Here is a 17,906-nt window from a genome sequence, read left to right on the forward strand (position 1 = left end):
TAATATTACGTATGGCAAAAAGAAAGCCAAAAGACAAATTGAATGGCCAACAAAAATATTCATACGCACGCCCTGATCAATTTAAAACAATGAAACAAGCAGATTGAGAGAGATCAATATGAGCTTCTGAGGTATAAATATAATACTTGATCAAGAAAAACAAAATTACTGGTAACAAGGAAAAATTCCCCCAAACGATTGAAACTGAAACTCAAAGAGAGGCAGTGGTATTTGACCACAACTCCTTTATAAATCAGGTTTATGAAATCAAGACTTCCGAAATTAAATTATGTGTTTAGGGAGTGACTCACTCACTCCCCCAAAAATGTGAATTATTAAAGAAAATTCTGTTGGGAAAAATGCTCGATATCAGATTTTCATCACCATCTAAAGCTAAACAGCAAAGAAATACTCCTTAAGCACCACCAGAACCATACTTCTTTCCGAAAACGATTAACTGCAACTTATCATAACCAGCCAACACACCGGCACCAGCAACAGCACGGAGAATGTTTGCACCAGCACCCTTGAAGAGGGACTTGGCACCCTCATTCTTCAAAATTTGAGAAAAGGCATCAAATGAGCTCTTGTACTTGACTGCTTCACCAGATGTCATCATCATTCTTCTGCGCACAGTATCAATGGGGTACGAAGCAAGACCAGCACCGTTGGTGATGAGCCAACCAAGGGCAAAGCTAGCAAAGAAACTATCCTGGAATCATCAAACCAGTAAACAAAATATTAGAAGAAAGTACAAAATTCCATTCATGATCGTTTTAGATGCCTAAAAAGTTACATAGATTTTTATCTCATCAGGTTAGAATGAGGTTAAAGAGATACAAATGCAACATCTTAGCGATGGTACCATGAACAGATAGAAATGCATTAAGAATTACACAGATTTTGGTCTCTTACTATTTTTAAAACAAATTAGGACTGCTACAAATTTGAATGTTTCCATTGAATTAATCATCTAGCAGCCAAAAAATTATATATAAATTTAGATCCTTCAACCAGGAATGACATGGCATACAAAGAATATTAATCTTTGCCTTTATGTGAGAACAGAAAGTGAAAGAGATGGCTACAAAGAAGGATATCTCTAATCACTTCATATAATTGACAGCAAAATCGAACAGTTGAAATAGCTTACACAAGTATTCACACAAAAACAATCAAGCACGGCATGTCAAAAACCATCATTAGAATTTCAGGTGACAACAAAAACATGTTAGTTATAACACATACTACCCCTATTACTTGAAAATGATGTTATCCGAACCATCAAGTGCCAATGAAATTATGAGACTTAATGTTAGCTATAACACATGCAAACTCTATTACTACATCATCATTCCTTAATTTAGAAACAAAAAATTAAATTAAATTAATATACTGACCTGCAAGCTTCCAGTCAGTACAACTGGCTTCAAAGAATCGTACATTCCAAAGTACAGCCCACGGTAGACAATGATTCCAACACATGAAATGTTGAATCCACGGTACAGCCCAGCAATGCCATCAGATTTCAGTGTCTTCCTGTAGACATCAATCAGACCATTAAACTGCCTCTCTCCTCCCTTCTTGGCAGCCTTGGCATCATTGGCCAAACGGGTACGAGCATAATCCAATGAGTACACAAAGAGTAGAGATGAAGCACCAGCAGCACCTCCAGAGGCCAAGTTACCAGCAAACCATTTCCAGTAACCATCCCTGTCTTTCTTGAAGTTGAAAAGCCTCTTGAAGTAATCCTTGAAAGCAAAGTTCAGAGCCTGGAACAAATAAGAAAATAATAGGTATCAAACATGTAATTAGTAAACATGCAAGCCATTTCAACCAAAAGATAAAAAGAGAAAGAGAAAGACAGAAAAAACACTAACCTGAGTGGGGAAGTAACGGATAACATTGGCAGTATTTCCTCTCCACAAAGAAATAACCCCCTCATCCTTAATAGTTCGCCCAAAGCAATCACCAATACCCTTGTAAGGTTCAGACAGCCTACCACTCTTGATCATCTCATCCTGGTTCTGAATCAAAAGCTTAACTCGCTCAATGGGAGCTGCAGCTGTTTTGGACACAGCAGCAGAAACTCCTCCCATAAGGAAATCAACAGCAAAACCAGCAAGACCTTTCTCAGATGGGGCTTGGACAAAAACAGGAGAAGCAGTCGATGGAACCACAGACAAATCAGTGTTAGCTCCACATGATCGCACCAATGGATATCGGAATGCAGCATTTGAGTAGTTCCCATAAAAAGCGTGTCTCTGATACACGGAGGGCCTGATGAAAGATCCATCGCAGCCTTGCTGAGAAAGACTGGATTGAAGGAGCTGCCCAGCTACCTTCTGCATGACAGTAGGGTGTTGAACTTGATCAACCATTGTGACTTTCACTGCAAAGTCCCACACACAATCAGTCAAAAAGACATATAAATTTGAAAGCACACAACAGTACACATTCTGAATGAGAAAAACAACATATATACAGCATAAATGCCTGCAAAAGGAATAAAAATCAATAAGTTGACACGAAGTTCTGAAAAAAAAAAACCCTAATTTCTTGGATACCTTCGAATCAGTAACTAAAAATCGACCTAAACCGAACAAATCACTGTCACTTCTCAAACCACAAACTAACTAATAAATCTACTAACCATTTCCATAATAATAAATCTAAAAATTGAATATACGAATCAAAACATACTACTACTTTCAATATCAATATCAAATGAATCTAAGAATAATAAAGAGTTCCAGATCTAGAGATGTTTAACATCAAAACCTCAAAAAATAGATAAATAAATTATTTACTCAACAAAGCTTCGAGAATTGAACAGTTACAACCAGATCTAACGAATCAAACGACATTAAACAAAAGCAGCTACAGATCTGAAACAGAAACGAGTCAAAGCACGAAGTGAAGATGTGACTAAATCGGACGGCAGAAAATACCTTTAGAGGCGATTGATTGAGCGGCTGCTATTGGTCTCCGCCTTTCGCTTTGGTTTCAAAGGAAAGGCGTGTGCGAGAGAGACACAGAGATACCTTAGCTCTTCGTGCTTTGTGGAGGACGGCGATCTTTGAAATGAGGAAAAAGCGTCCTTTTTATTGGCTCTAAATGTAATATCTTCACACGTGTCACGCGTGTGTGTCTGGTTTTGATTCGTTGTGTACAGCGGCTTGCGTGCTGATCGTTGAGGTTGTTGGATTTCGGCATGTTGCTACATTTATGACCGTAGATCAAGTTGACATTCCTCGTAGTCGAAACATTGAACGGCACAGCTGCGTTGTATTTTTTATTTGATTTGTTATGGGCCTACCACGTAGCAGCCGCCCACCGACCCACGTGGCTGACCTAGAATTAGGCGTTGCTTGATTTGTCAAATCCTGTCAAAAAAGGAATGTGAGTTCATCAATTGTTGGGCTTGGGTCTATCAAAGCCCATTTCAATTCAGCCTCAACCACAATAAACATTGTTGGAGATTAAGTTATTGAGAAGGCAAGTTAATATTTTGGAACTTGATATCTCCTAGGCTAGATTCAAATCAAACAAACCGAGTTTGACTTTAAGTATTACACTAGCTTTTACAAATAAATCAAGTCTAAAGTAATCTAAATATTTAAGTTTAAATTAATTTAAATTAAATCAATGATTAATTTTTTTAGTTTTTGGTCGTCAATCTCAAATGGATTTTGAATATACTCTATTGCTTTAATGTAAATCTTGAGTTGAGATGTATTTAAACTTAGCGTAGATCAAATCTATCACTTTATATTTCACAATCCCTTGGGATACTTTCTTTTGTAAACTCATAGGGGTTTGACACTCTATATAGGGTTTGTCAATTTTAAGGTTGTGTTTTTGGATCTTTTATCATTTTAAAAAAGAATATTTATTTATATTTATAATAAATATTAATTTATAAATAAATAATAATATATCACAATTTAACTAGAGGTTATTGTATGAGTAATTTAAACATCAATTTAGTTTATGTGACATATGGTTGCAATAAATTTTAAGAAGAATTTGTTGTAATTAAAAATGGATATATAAATAATATCTTAAATTATTGATTAATATCACATCAAAATAAAATACATAATTTTAATTCAGAATACAAAACGTGGCAATTTGTGTCAAATTATATATTAATATCACATCAAATAAAATATAGGCTTTGGAGCCGGCCTAGCTTAAAACTTGACAAAAGAATGTGTGTGCCAAATTAATTACTAATATCACATCAAATAAAATATATGATTTTAACTCATGATACAAAACATGGCAGTGGCAATGTGTGCCCAATTATTTATTAATATCACATCAAATAAAATTTATAATCTTAAGTCAGAATACGAAACGTGGCAGTTTGGGCTTTGGAGCCGGTCTAGACTAAAATTAAAAATAAGATGTGGAGATGCGGGGGATCGAACCCCGTACCTCTCGCATGCAAAGCGAGCGCTCTACCATTTGAGCTACATCCCCATTGGCCAGGGTCGAGCTACAAATTTAGTTGACATTAATATGATGGAGTGATTAAAAACCATTTTGTTTCTTTTCAAAAATGATGTTGGGCACCGCTATTAATTGCTTTGAAGTATTGAGTACTTGTGTTTTTATTCATTATATTTTGCTTCTTGTACGAACGTATTAAATTTTTAGTACAATATCCGTGAGTCCTTAAATATTGTTTTGAAATTTGGATCAAATTAACTAATTCGAATAAAAATTGGGGAAAATTTTTGTTTAATTTAAATTAATCGTGTAAGAGCGTGATTCAATCCTTAAATCAGATTAGTCCAATTATCATACTGATGTTGGCATAGCATTGTACTAATATTATCATGAGTAAAATTTATTTTAAAATTATAGTAACATAATGTTGACATCATTAGTTTGCCGGACTGTTTCTATTAATTGACGCATGAATTGGCAATTTAATCAGGTCAAGACGTAGTTCTAAGTTTAAAAATATTTCTTAAGCATTATCACCTTACTATGAACAATCGAATAGTAAGTGCAGATCACCTTGCATATGATGGTGTGGTGGTACGTCATCGTATGATGTATATCACGTCTTGTTACCATGCTATTAGCATTCCTGCATTTACGTACCTTTGTCTTACTAATCCTGTAACCTTCAGTTTTTAATCCTATACATGCTTGATGCTCAGAATATGCTTAATGATTTGGCCACTAGTCACCATCAACCTCCCATATTTGTTCCAAAGACTTGCTTGTTTTTACTGCATTGTTCCTGGATTCTCTAGCTTAAATGAAATAAAATTATGTCCATTTAACACTGGATACTCGGGAACGGCCTATTCCTGATCTGTGGAAAGCCATAGATGATGTTAAATTGAAGAAAGCAGCATGCTTAATATATACATGAATCTGGAAGGCTGGAGCATAGCCTGTTCCGTATATATAAATTGTGTTTCAGGCTTTATAACAACCAGCCCTCGAGCAGAAGTTTCAGCTCGATAGTTCGGATTAAATCTACTTCCAGTGACACTTTATCCCGTCCTACTACTTATCCGACCCTCCAACAATATGTTAACCCAGTTCAAACAATTTCATACTGATGATCATTATAAATTTAAATTGAGTTTAAGTCAATTTATAATTGAATTTGATTCGGCTCAAACCCTAACATGATGGGAATGAAAATGTCTTTATCATCTTTGCTCATTAATATTATTACCATTGGTCCTGATCGTGAGGTTTATTTTCTGCCACACTCTATCCTTCAGCTAGCTAAGCATTTCACGCTAGTTACTGTCTGCTTTGTAGAGACCAGCCCTTCGGAGTTTTTTATAGTGCAGAAAGCAAAGCCAACACTTGAGGTATACCATATATTCTTTTCCATAGTTTTATGGGCACATGTAAAATTGTTTGAGAGGTGAAAAAGGATAAACATTCTTGGTAATTCGTAGTAAAATATATTAAGTCTGAAAAGAGAACTGGATTGGATTGAATATGGACTTGAATATGACAGTTTTGGCAGAAAAATTTCCCGCAGAAAGCAATAATTGTAGGACCCGATTACTGACTCTCTGGATCTTTATTATAGCAGATTTAGAAACTATGGAGATGATTTGACCATCTACCATCTGATCAAGTTCAACAGTCCTTATTGATGAAGAAAGCTAGCCAACTGAACTGGGCCACAAACACCGCCAGTTTCTGCCAATGAAACGGTACAAATTAAGCATCTTACTTTATTAGAATCGATTGATAATTAAAGCTTTGAAAAGTATAAGAAAGCAACAGCTAATTGGATTTGTCGACTGATTATTATATTGATTTAACAGTAAGAGTTGTATATCGATAGTCCCAGTCAAAGTGGGCTGAATTAATAGTAGTAGTGTATTGAAAGAATTCTGAGTTTGGTTATAAACTGAAAAAATGTTAGTGATGAAATATTATATAATTTATAATATTATAGTGTAATTTAAAAGAGAAATCTAATTCTACGAAATGAGTTTGACCGTTGTAGGTGGCGGGGATAGTGAAGGAGACGAAAAATAACTATCGATTCTACTATTTTAAATCAAATTAATCAAAATCAGATTTAATCAAAATCTAACCGGATGAAAAAATAAGTATTATTTAACAGAATATGCGTGCATGAACATGGAACCGATGGGGCGATGTTGAGTGGACGCTGTGAGCATTTCCATGCACGCAACACAGATTCAAAGATAAGCTGGGCCCTTCACTTCACTATCAACCTATACAATTGCAGAAATTGAGAAAATTCATGGTGACGTAATAGCATTATTTTGCAATGCTGATCCTTTCGAGCTGTTGCATTCCATGCAGCTCATCTGTCACCTTCACATGCATGGTTTTTGTCATGTTGAAATTTCGTTTGAACTGATATTGGTTGGCTTTGAAGCTCAAGTCTCATCTTCTCATACCTTCACCCAATCGCTTTCAGAGTTTTAATTATTTTAGTGATCCCCTCTGACTCTGAGAGAGACTTCTCTACATAAATATATACTAACTAAAAAATGTAACGAAGAAAGTCTTGACACAAACAACAGTGAAATTAGAGGATAAAAATTTCTTTTTATTGTGATATAGAAAACAAAAACAATTTAAAAAGAATCTTAGTGACTTGATTTACCTTTTGAAATAATTTTGAGAGTGATTTTGAATTGAAGATATAAAAAATATATGAAATAGGAGAGTTCCAATTTGCATGTAAGGAATAATGGTCTGGGAACACCAGAACAACTTCTCCACATGAAGACTCAGAAGGCTAAAGATCAACTCCATTTCCCAAACACACACGCGCAATCTTGGAAACAATTCATATATGAATATGTGCATAGACTATAGTCAAAATAAAGACTCTTCGTGGATGACTATAAATTAAAAAAATTAAATCAAGTTATGGGCTTATGGTTAAAAAAAAAATAATAATAATAACAATCAAAGACTCCTTCATAAATAACTTAATTTATAATAATACAAAACCCTTGGATATTACAATTAATTCTTCTTAAATATGGGAATGTATTTATAGCAAATATAAGCATTATTTACATTAATACAATGAATATTAAAAGATAAAAATAAATTAATATATCATTATATGATTAATTTATTTATTTTATCTTTAATTCAAAATTATTTAAAGTACTATTAATCTTAAAACCTAAAGTTCGAGATGAAATCTCAAAGCATTGGTAAATTCAATTGTGTCTAACCTAAGTTCTTTGCACATAGAAAAATATGAATCATGCATTTGGAGATATAAATACTTGTTATCTTCATGATACCTTCGCTACTAATTACAAGGTTAATTTGGAATCCCTTAAGAATTTAATTTTGTTTATTGTTAAGTGGCTTTAAGCTTATATCCTAATGTGAGTGTTAATTATGATATGTTTTTGAATGTCCATAAATTAATGAACATCATTACCATTAGCACTTAAAACATAACATTATCAGGTGTAGTTTGACAATTAAATGGATTTATTTATGGTGAAGAAAAGCCCTCACAAATTAGCACCGCTACCACCTCCAATCCTGGGTAGCACGACTTGTGCATCCCATCAACAGTTGCATTTGGATGGGTTTCATTCTGGCTTCCATGCACGAGGCAAAGCTTCTTTAGTCTATGCCGACACAAGACAACCACCACATCTACTAACAATATGTTAGTGTTGAATACCAGTTCTACGTGTTAGAACTGGAACCTTCTCAAGTGCTTCAATTGGAAAACGACAGATTCATTACTTTCTGTCAAATACAATAGCAGTTCAGTTAAGTTGTATGATGAAAATGACAAATTTGAGTGTCATTGTCTTGCTATAGACATGTAACATGTTGATTGATGACTCGAGAAATCCACATTGTATTATATCTCAACTCAGATGAATTAAAACTCTTTGCTATTTGCTGTGATTTGATGGCTAAATACTAAATGATAAGACTTATATCATTATTGGCAAATTTAATTTGAGAGCTTTGTCTTGTTGACTGATTTTTCCAAGCCAAGAAGATGAGAGGGTGATGGTCAAGGTGGTTTCAAAGCTTCGTTTACATTTCCACCATTAAGTTCAAACTAATTCAAAATAATAAATAATAACGCTAAAAAGAGAAATATTATAAAAAAAAAAAATCAAGAAAAAGAAGTCGAATAAGTAAAAAAAAAAAAAAAAAGGAATTGCTCTAATAAAAATAGTTGCCAAGTTTTCAAACTCAAATTGAATTATTAAATTAAAGCTTGAAATTAAATATAGTATATGAATTCGCACCTAAACTGGCTTGATGCATGTTGAACAATCACATTTCACACCAAAGCAAGTGCTGGAAGGCGCTGAGCCTGAAGCTGAAAACACTTTTATTATTAAAGACTAATATACATATATACATATATTTTATATTATACATAATAATAGAAATTATAAAAAAATTACAGAATGTTCCTCTCTCTCTTCCTCTGTGCATCTCTTGGGAGACAAACCTGCAACCGCAAGTCTAATCTCAGACTTTGTTTTTGGCTTTCACTTATTCTTCCTTTATCATTTTCTTTCCCCTTGTTTGCGGAGCAGTAATTTCTTGACTTTTCCCCTACCCTCATATTCTCTCTCTAATTCTCTTCCACCCACCATCGAACAACTTCATGTTTTTGTGTATATATATAGCTATATATACATATATATATATATATATTTATCACAAGAAGTACCCAGCTGACTCTTCTTCTCCAGCTTGATAACTTCATATCATACTCATAATTTGATTATAATGACAGATCCTTTCTCTCATATCTTTGCTTCCGGTTCATGGTTCAATATCAAGCCTCTTCATCCTCACTATTCTTCTCAATCTCATAACTATGCACTACATTTCCCTTCTCCTCCCTCACCTCCTCTCAAAGAAGCGCTTCCTCTAATAAACTGTTTGAGCCTTAGAAGACAAGAAGAAGAAGAGCATGAATCATCGGCAGCAAGTACAGCAGAAGAAGAGGAAAAGAACTTGAACAAAGAAGATAGTAGTACTGGTGATGAAACTGTTACGGTTGCCCTACACATAGGCCTGCCAAACCCTGGTAATTCTGATTTGGGGTCTGAACTCAGAAGAAGACCTTCAGCATCTTCAGATGTGATGGACAAAAGAGGAGTCATGAGTTTAGAAAAATTCAACAAGTCTCAGTACTGGATTCCAACTCAATCTCAGATTCTAATCGGTCTTACACAGTTTTCATGTCATGTTTGTAGTAAAAGCTTTAACAGATACAACAACCTGCAGGTATGCCCCTTAAATTGCTCTTTTTTATTTTCTTCAAGCCCTTGATTAAGTCTTACTTCAGTGGAATGACCCTTGGTTGGTCGGATTTAAATTAATCCAATTAAACAAGAGAAAACTTCATAACCACTGTAATGGATAGTAAATGTTTGTTACAAGTTTTAAACTCATACCATGTTATTTTAACTTTTGCATGTTTCTTTCTTGGCTTTAGATTTGTATCATGAGCATGACTATCTGTTGCCAAGTAATTAAACTTTGCTTGTGCTTTGTAACTTGGGAAGATTGTGTTTCACCTAGTTTTGATGGTCAAGATAAAACTGATATGATTTAGAGTGCTTCCAGTAATTCAGAGATTAACTTCATCATGTAAATTACAATCTGCACACTAAACAGTGTTAATAAAAACAACAAGTTGAGCAGTAAATTTTGTGTAGATTCATTTCTCAAGTCTGTTAAAAGAAAGAAAACTCTTCTTGATTCAGAGATGTGTTATTGCGTATTTCAATCTGACAGTCGAGGCTGTAAAAATATATAATCTGCCAAAGACATTCATTTTTCAATTAATGTTTCTTAGCATTTTGAACTGAAGAGACCAGCTTTATTATCCTCACACTACCAAGCGTGTGTGATATTCTTAGATTAGAATTAGTAAGCAAAACCAACCACACACACACACACTATATATTTACAGTGGTTCTTGGACTTTGTTTGTAGGTCTCATGATTTTGTCTATAAAAAAAGGTCTCGTCTCGGACAACCCCTACCTAGTATTTTAAGAAGTGCATTGTGAGTGAGAAAGATAATAAATTTATGTTTATCCACCACCACCCACCCCTACCTAGTATTCGCGCTCAATGTGAATCAACAATTGTTAAAAAGGCACAAACATAAATCATTTTATTTATTTATTTATTTATTGTTGTGAAATATTTCGTCTTTTTCAATCTGTCTTTTTATTAAGTTTTACCTTTTTTTTTTCTTTTTTAAAAAAACTTACAATCACCTGGGTGCAGATGCATATGTGGGGACATGGATCTCAGTACAGAAAAGGACCCAGCTCATTAAGAGGAACTCAGCCAACAGCCATGCTTCGACTCCCTTGCTATTGCTGTGCACAAGGATGCAAACACAACATCGATCATCCAAGAGCGAGGCCACTCAAGGATTTCAGAACTCTCCGAACTCACTACAAGAGAAAGCATGGAATCAAGCCCTTTACTTGTAGAAAATGTTATAAACCATTCGCAGTGAAAGGTGATTGGCGAACCCATGAGAAAAATTGTGGCAAGATTTGGTACTGCATTTGTGGTTCTGATTTTAAGCACAAGAGGTCTTTGAAAGATCACATTAAGGCCTTTGGTCATGACGATCAGGCTCTGAATGTTCAAAACTTTGAAAAAGAAGATGATGATGACGAACCTGCTTCTGAAATTGAACACGATGGCGAGTCCTCAATGTGAATTGAAACCTCATGTACAATTTTATTCGTGAATGATTGAGGATGGTTTGAACGTACTTTCCTTTTTCTGAAAGAGTTTAATATTCAAATTAACCCTTTATCTTAGCCTAATAATTCTCCTCCCTCCCTGATTTAAAACTCCAATTGCTTCAATTAATAAACAGTGTTAAATTTAGTAATGAATCATGATTTCCAATCATTCAATTGATTTAAATAAAATAGTATTAAATTGCACATCCCACCATTGGGGTCAAACAAAACAATCATGGGCTACCGTTTCATGATTAAAAACTATTTTAAAATTTAAATTATATCATTATGTTGATATCCATGGTTTAACCTTATCAACACTCATCCAAAGTGAAAACCATGATTCTTGCCTCCTCAATATTAATTACCAATCCACCTAGATTTGATCCAAACAAAATCAAATTCAAATCTAAAAGAATTAATTCGTGATAATAATAATTAAATCATATATCATATGATGTATTCAAATTTTAATTTTTTATATCGTATATCACATATTATATCGTAAACTATGCCTTCTAAATATAACAATAACCAAATAATTAAAATTTTTTATCATCATACTATCATTTTAAAAAATATTACAAATACTCATTAAAATTCTAAAATTATTCATATCAATTCTCACAAAAAATATATTGATTCGTATTAATAATATATTGTATCAAATTATATAAATCATATCGTACGATATACTCATTGTATCATATTTTTTAATATACCTTATAGTATATATTATTTTCTACTTATATCTTGTTATATCATACAATATAAATTGTATATAATAAGACGTTCATAACTATGCTCAAGATCACCGAGCTAAAACTCAAACTTGACATAAAATCAATTTAACTTTATATTCGATTCGAACCACCTCAAACTTATATATTGGAATCCACTCTAACTTGACTCATATTATGAAAACAAACATAATATTTGACCCAAACTCAATTTGTTTAATTTGAGCTCGAATTCAAACTCGGATTAGCTCAAATCGAATCCAACATAAAGCTACCCAATAACAAAAAACTATCATATTGTTTTATCAACTAGAGGAAAAAGTTTCAAAATTTCAAAGAAAAAAATTGCCAAAACAGTTATGCCACAACCTAACTATGATTTTACTGACCTTTCCTAGAAAATGTGTAACCAACCAGCTTCGACTGTAAAGCCATATTGTATCATGCCTGGTATCCTTCAAAATTGAGACATGGAAAAAAATCGGTGTCGTCAATAAGATGCTAAGAGTGCCTTAAATCAGATAAGAAATCATTGACATTGACGATGACAGTCACATTCTGGCATGCATGCAAGAATCGAATTACGGCAAAGGCACCAATACTCCTTGCATCGTATGAACATCCAAGGCAGTGTTGATGGAAGCTTTGTCCCCAGTGTATATGCCATTCTGGAAAGGATGAGAATAATCAAGTTTAAAATCCAAGTTTCAATTTCTGTGGCTCAAGTGCACACCGTTAAATGGATAAAGATGGATTTTAAAGGAACTCACCTTTTACCAGTAAGAACTCCATATGCTGATTTAGCAAAATATGATCGAGAAACCCCAGAAAAAACTTCTCTGTAATGAGGCAACACCATTTGCCCTGCATCACATTATCTCATTCAGTTTTGCACAAACTGATTCATGCCCCAACCTTCCCAGCACAACCAATCACTGCTCGCAACAAAGTGCGGGCATGAAAACTCTCACATCATGAGTTTTCAGATTTCAACGAAACAGAGAACACAATAACAATTTTGTAAAAATTTTAACAAACCAGAATCTAAAGTTCAATAGTCCAGACAGCAGAATTTTATGTGATCTCACAAATAGCGGGTTATCAATGATTAAAAACAAATACATCACATAATGTAATTACACTACGATCATAAGTCATAGGCTCTAATACCACTATTGGAACGAGATCATTTCTGGGTTCAACAGCCGTTCTCTAGATAGAAACGCCATTCCATTCTCCAGAATTTGTCATTCAACCCAGGAACAATCTTGTTCCAACAGACATACAGAAAACCATATGATCTTTTTCTTTTCTCTGTCCTCGTGAGAGAGTGTGTTTGCATATGTGCTTATAAACAAGTGTAATGGCTATAAAAATTATAATTGAGCCTCTACTGCACAAGATACTGAGAATAAGTCATATATTAAGCTTTGCTAACGGGTCTCAATTAAGAATTTATCTCCATGCGTAACAAAGAAAGAATCCCATAAATTATTACTCAAGGCCTCACCTATACTCCAAAAGTTGCTCCGGAGAACTGAATCCAGAACATTAGATCTTCCACTTATACTCTCTTGCTGCCGTGAATTATCGGGTGAACTGATTTTATCCTGGCAATTAACCTCAGAAGAAACAATGCTATCACTGTGACAAGATAAAATTTCAAACCATATCCCAGAAGGAAATCTTCTTCGATTCACCAGCCAAAGAACAATGTTAATATAAGGTGTGGCGTGGATGACAGATACAGTGACTTCAATCAGCATGCAAATAAGGCTGACAGATGAGCTCATCATGGTGAAAAAAACATAGAAAACGGAGGTTGTTGGCAACAGAAGTAGAAGTGGTGTAAAAAGAAGAGACCCAACAATATGTTGCTTCACCGTGTAGTCATAGCTATCTAGTCTTTGTCGAAGAGGATTCCACTTTCGACCCCTGTAAATAATTCACAGGCCAATTAAAATCTTGAAGTGAATATTCATTTTTATTTCCCTTTTTTTAATTTTTGGATCAAAAGAAATCAATCAAATAAATATATTCCTAACTATCTACAAAATTCAAAGCTTTATGTGCCTTTAAATTCTTGATTCTGGAAGATATTGGACAGAAGACAAGCACAAAAAGGATCTCTGTAAACAAAAAATATTTCCAATTAATTGAAGAATAAAACAACATTTCCCTCCCTGTTGAAAAGCCACCATCTATCTATTTTAAAGGTGAAATATACTACCCAGAAGCCCAGCCCCTCACCAGCCTAGAGTCCTCAACAATAACATTTAGTTTTAGAACATAATAAAAATACTCTGCAACAAAATAGATGGATATCAAAAGCAAAGGGCGTATTACTAGTTGTCCACCTCTCAAGCAAGTAAAGACTAAATATGCAGTTAGTTCAATACACCATCATTATTACTTAGCACTCCTACAATTCATATAATTATGCAGCATTCTAGTATGTTAACCATCAAACAGATAGTCCAGGTTTATTAAAATACAATAAAACTTTGAACCAGGGTAAAAGATTAAAAAAGTTCTTATAGGTAACAGAAGTGGTACTGTTTTATTGCTTTAAAACTTATCTGATTCCTCATTTTGATCCTTTGCAGATAAATCAGCATTCAACTAGTGCCATGTCAAGCTAAGCCCTATAAACATAACTTCTGAGAAAATACTAATCCATCATAGCACTGAACCATACCCAATAACCTAATGGCAGTATCAAATAATTTGATATATCACCAATACCATACCATATATGGATAGATCAGCCTTATTTAGCATTCTGACCAAATATTTTTCCAGATTACATTGGGGGACGAGCACATTTAGGACCACAACTTTGATGAGTTTATTTTACAGTAATGAAAGTTTAATTTGTAATCAGCTACCGCTCAAACGGAATTACAGTATGTTAGGTTAGGTTTTACCTGAAGAGGCGCCACAAAGCTGCTAATGCTTGTATCTGCTGTGAATACAAAAGTGAGATCATCCAATGAAGAGTTGACACATGCAACGTCACTAACATAATCATGTCTCTGACAAAAGCAGCAGGTACAGTCATCCCAAAAAGAATTCCTAATACAGCAATTCCTTTGACCAAATAAATACATAGATAATCTACAAAGAACCAGAGAGTAGACCATATTTGGATGGCATTAAGTGAAATCATGCCGAGAACACCTGCTAATTCTGTATTCAACTTGAAACCTGCTGGCACTCCCATCAACCAGACACAACCTGAGCGCAGCAACTCATTTGTCGAATCATTGGCAAACTTCAAAATACATGAGCACATTGCTTCGGCATGAAACAAAAGTGTCAGACCAATAACGTTCCCCAAAAGAACATCAACAGCCAAGCTTGACCACATGGAATGCCTCTGTAATGCAGCTTTCTCAGCATATTCCACACATGACTGAGACCTTCCAAGTAAATAATTCCATAATTACCATGAGGTAGTCCCAAAAAATAAAGACTAGAAGAAATCAAATATAAAGAGCTAAGAAGAACTTTTCAATCCTAAATAAAGATCTTCTCAAATAACTGAAATAGATTCTGGGGGGAAGCCTTCAAAAATCCTAAATTTTCAATTTCTAGACAACTTAGCAAAAAACAGTTAAAAATGAAAATTTCATTTTTTGATTCTATAAGTATAAAATCCAAACTTATCTTGTAATTGATAGAATCTTAAATAATAAATAATATTTTGAGCGGAATCAAGTCAGAAAATTTGAATTTCATTGCAAAAGGAAACCTTTTCAATCAAAGAATTCCAAAATATTTTACACACAATGTCTTGTCACCTGTGGTCCTTGTCTTGAAGAAGAATTGGCCAATACAAGATCTGACAACATCGAATTTGAAAATTTAAGAACGCAAAGTTGAATGCCCTAGCTGATGCAATATTTAACCATGTTTCTGATCCAAAACTCAAAAGGTTATGAAGAATCTGAAGAAAAATATAAAACACGGTGGACAATGAAGCCATGGACACGGCCAATAACTGCCACACCAAGGTGATAAACCTAAAAAGCATAAAAAATGAATATTAGAAAGTGTAGATGAGAACAAGGATATGTAAGTGACAAAGTCAAGAAGATAATACATGCAAATAATAGAAAACTTGGCAAAAGATCTCTTGGAGCCCACATGTCTCTCGAAAGCCATTTTGCAAGCAGTGGCACTGTTCATAGCAAGAATGACCGCATCCTGGATTTGAAAAATTGAGGGAAAAGAAAATGGGAATCATAGTAGAATAAATATGGAAAAAATAAAGAGGTATACTTGCACAAAAAAAGAATCTCGCAAACTCTTTTACCAAGTCATTAAGGGGCTGCTTCTGGTGAAGTTCATAGACCCACTTGGGTTTCTCCAAAAGAGCTTTCACTTGTTTAGAAGAATTCCAAAAACTCAGGGAGAAATGATGTGAACCATATCTGGGAGCTTCATAAAATATTACCTGATTTTTCAAATAAAAAGAAGGAGGCTTACCACCACAGAAAATAATAATTTCAACATATATCATGCAGTAAAGTGATCATGACTTACATACGTGGACATCACATTGAGACACAATTTTCCCGCTCCAGTGAATGTGATGCAATTTAGGAATCCAATGAATATTTCTACCATGAATTTCATCAGAATCATATTCCATATGGATCCAATGACTGCTCCCCACAGCAGCTAGCCTATGTTTTCCTAATAAGCCTTCGAGTTCGTTGCACCCACATTGACAGTTATTATTCTTCCCTCTATACCAAACCTGCCTGATCAATCCACTCACAGCTCCATCGTTCGAAGACTTACTTTGATTGTCATCTACCATTTGAACCCTCAACAATTGATCACTTCTGCTTGGATATGCAGCACACTGGCCCAGTAAAGAAAACATTGATTTATCCTGTAAAAATACAGACATGCTCCTATCTGTGTCACAGAGGATCTCCTGATAACAAGAAATAGTGTACAATGTAAGCAATAGTCTAGAAAAGAACTTCCTTCATCCTACCAACTTAAAATGTCAAAATTCAATCGCCATAAAGCACTTAACACATTTGAAAATTTAAATCAAGGGATAAAGTCAATCTAATGTTATAAAAAAACCATATCAAAAAGAATCTGAAAATTTCTCTAACATTAACACAATTTTCTTCGTGCATTTATAGAGATAATGAGTTCTTCTCTCCTGCAAACCTCCAGATTTTTAAGACTGAAACAAATTTATCAAACCAAAAAAATGTGCAAAGTCCTTACTCAAATTTGAGTTTCCTAAATCTAAAAATATATGAATTCTGCATAAGAATACAGATTATACCTTAAGATTTGATTGGCACCGAGAAAGTGTGACCTCATCACAAGCAAAGGCGACGATGATATCAAGAGAAGTAGGCGCACAAGAGACAAACCAACCAAACAAAAAATAATACGAAGATGATTCAGTTATGGAGATCTGCTTCGGCCACCAGATCCTACATTGTCTTCTCATTTTCACCTCAACATCATCGCTTCAAAACCATCGTACAGCTGCATAAAATGAAAAGCACAATAATAAACGAAACTTAAACCTTCCAAAAGCAGTAGATCCAGTATTTAATCATTTTTTCCTGATTTTCCCGAACTTTATCAGCAACCAAACAGAAAATCGCGTTTTAACTAGACAAAGCACTATTGATATTTAATAAGATAGGTAAGTTGCAGGCAACAGATAGCTTACAAGCAGAAGAAATCGGCGGCATTTCTAGATCTATCCAAAACGGTGAGTATTAGTTCTGTCTAGTTCCAGTTCAAATCTGCGTCGTTGAAATCCCAAGCAAATAAAGAAGAGTTGTTGCAGTCTTGCAGACAATCTGCTTTTAAAAATATTTTTGTTTGGGCCTGGAAAGCCCGGCCCAAAAAAACTCTAA

General features: G+C 34.3%; 3 protein-coding genes and 1 non-coding gene across 5 annotated transcripts; 1 reads left to right on the forward strand and 3 right to left on the reverse strand.

Moving 5' to 3' along the window:
- Positions 1-205: 205 nt before the first annotated feature.
- On the reverse strand, positions 206-3,108 carry LOC123214169 (ADP,ATP carrier protein 1, mitochondrial). The gene is made up of 4 exons (XM_044633925.1): positions 2,952-3,108; positions 1,881-2,392; positions 1,401-1,772; positions 206-712 (listed from the first exon to the last, which is right to left on the reverse strand). The coding sequence occupies exons 2-4, from the start codon at positions 2,379-2,381 to the stop codon at positions 416-418; spliced, it is 1,170 nt and encodes a 389-aa protein (XP_044489860.1). The 5' UTR covers positions 2,382-2,392; positions 2,952-3,108; the 3' UTR covers positions 206-415.
- A 1,307-nt stretch (positions 3,109-4,415) lies between these two features.
- On the reverse strand, positions 4,416-4,488 carry TRNAA-UGC. The gene has a single exon. It is a non-coding gene; the product is annotated as a tRNA-Ala (tRNA).
- A 4,483-nt stretch (positions 4,489-8,971) lies between these two features.
- On the forward strand, positions 8,972-11,330 carry LOC123214905 (zinc finger protein WIP2-like). Its single transcript, XM_044634926.1, has 2 exons — positions 8,972-9,771; positions 10,785-11,330. The coding sequence occupies exons 1-2, from the start codon at positions 9,268-9,270 to the stop codon at positions 11,229-11,231; spliced, it is 951 nt and encodes a 316-aa protein (XP_044490861.1). The 5' UTR covers positions 8,972-9,267; the 3' UTR covers positions 11,232-11,330.
- A 762-nt stretch (positions 11,331-12,092) lies between these two features.
- On the reverse strand, positions 12,093-17,857 carry LOC123214475 (N-acetylglucosaminyl-phosphatidylinositol biosynthetic protein gpi1). 2 transcript variants are annotated; one of them, XM_044634256.1, is made up of 10 exons: positions 17,717-17,857; positions 17,318-17,526; positions 16,553-16,948; positions 16,319-16,459; positions 16,106-16,209; positions 15,804-16,025; positions 14,928-15,422; positions 13,511-13,935; positions 12,771-12,864; positions 12,093-12,668 (listed from the first exon to the last, which is right to left on the reverse strand). In XM_044634256.1, exons 2-10 carry the CDS (start codon positions 17,486-17,488, stop codon positions 12,530-12,532), a joined length of 2,187 nt encoding a protein of 728 aa, XP_044490191.1. In that variant the 5' UTR covers positions 17,489-17,526; positions 17,717-17,857; the 3' UTR covers positions 12,093-12,529. The 2 variants fall into 2 exon arrangements, with proteins under 2 accessions (XP_044490191.1, XP_044490192.1); XM_044634257.1 differs by lacking the exons at positions 17,318-17,526; positions 17,717-17,857 and having other exon boundaries at positions 16,549-16,682.
- Between the last annotated feature and the right edge of the window lie 49 nt (positions 17,858-17,906).

This window comes from Mangifera indica, chromosome 4 (genome assembly GCF_011075055.1).
Source record: "Mangifera indica cultivar Alphonso chromosome 4, CATAS_Mindica_2.1, whole genome shotgun sequence".
In the NCBI taxonomy this organism is placed as follows: Eukaryota; Viridiplantae; Streptophyta; class Magnoliopsida; order Sapindales; family Anacardiaceae; genus Mangifera; species Mangifera indica.

Bases quoted from the DNA above. Each gene is read 5' to 3' on its own strand.
- LOC123214169 (XM_044633925.1), bottom strand. From the start codon at position 2,381: ATGGTTGATCAAGTTCAACACCCTACTGTCATGCAGAAGGTAGCTGGG. The intron at 1,773-1,880 runs GTTAGTGTTTTT...TATTTGTTCCAG, and splicing joins TCCGTTACTTCCCCACTCAG to GCTCTGAACTTTGCTTTCAA. The intron at 713-1,400 runs GTCAGTATATTA...TGATGATTCCAG, and splicing joins TACTGACTGGAAGCTTGCAG to GATAGTTTCTTTGCTAGCTT.
- LOC123214905 (XM_044634926.1), top strand. From the start codon at position 9,268: ATGACAGATCCTTTCTCTCATATCTTTGCTTCCGGTTCATGGTTCAAT. The intron at 9,772-10,784 runs GTATGCCCCTTA...ACCTGGGTGCAG, and splicing joins ACAGATACAACAACCTGCAG to ATGCATATGTGGGGACATGG.
- LOC123214475 (XM_044634256.1), bottom strand. From the start codon at position 17,488: ATGAGAAGACAATGTAGGATCTGGTGGCCGAAGCAGATCTCCATAACT. The intron at 16,460-16,552 runs GTATGTAAGTCA...TTGAAAAATCAG, and splicing joins TGTCTCAATGTGATGTCCAC to GTAATATTTTATGAAGCTCC. The intron at 13,936-14,927 runs GTAAAACCTAAC...AATTATTTACAG, and splicing joins GCTTTGTGGCGCCTCTTCAG to GGGTCGAAAGTGGAATCCTC.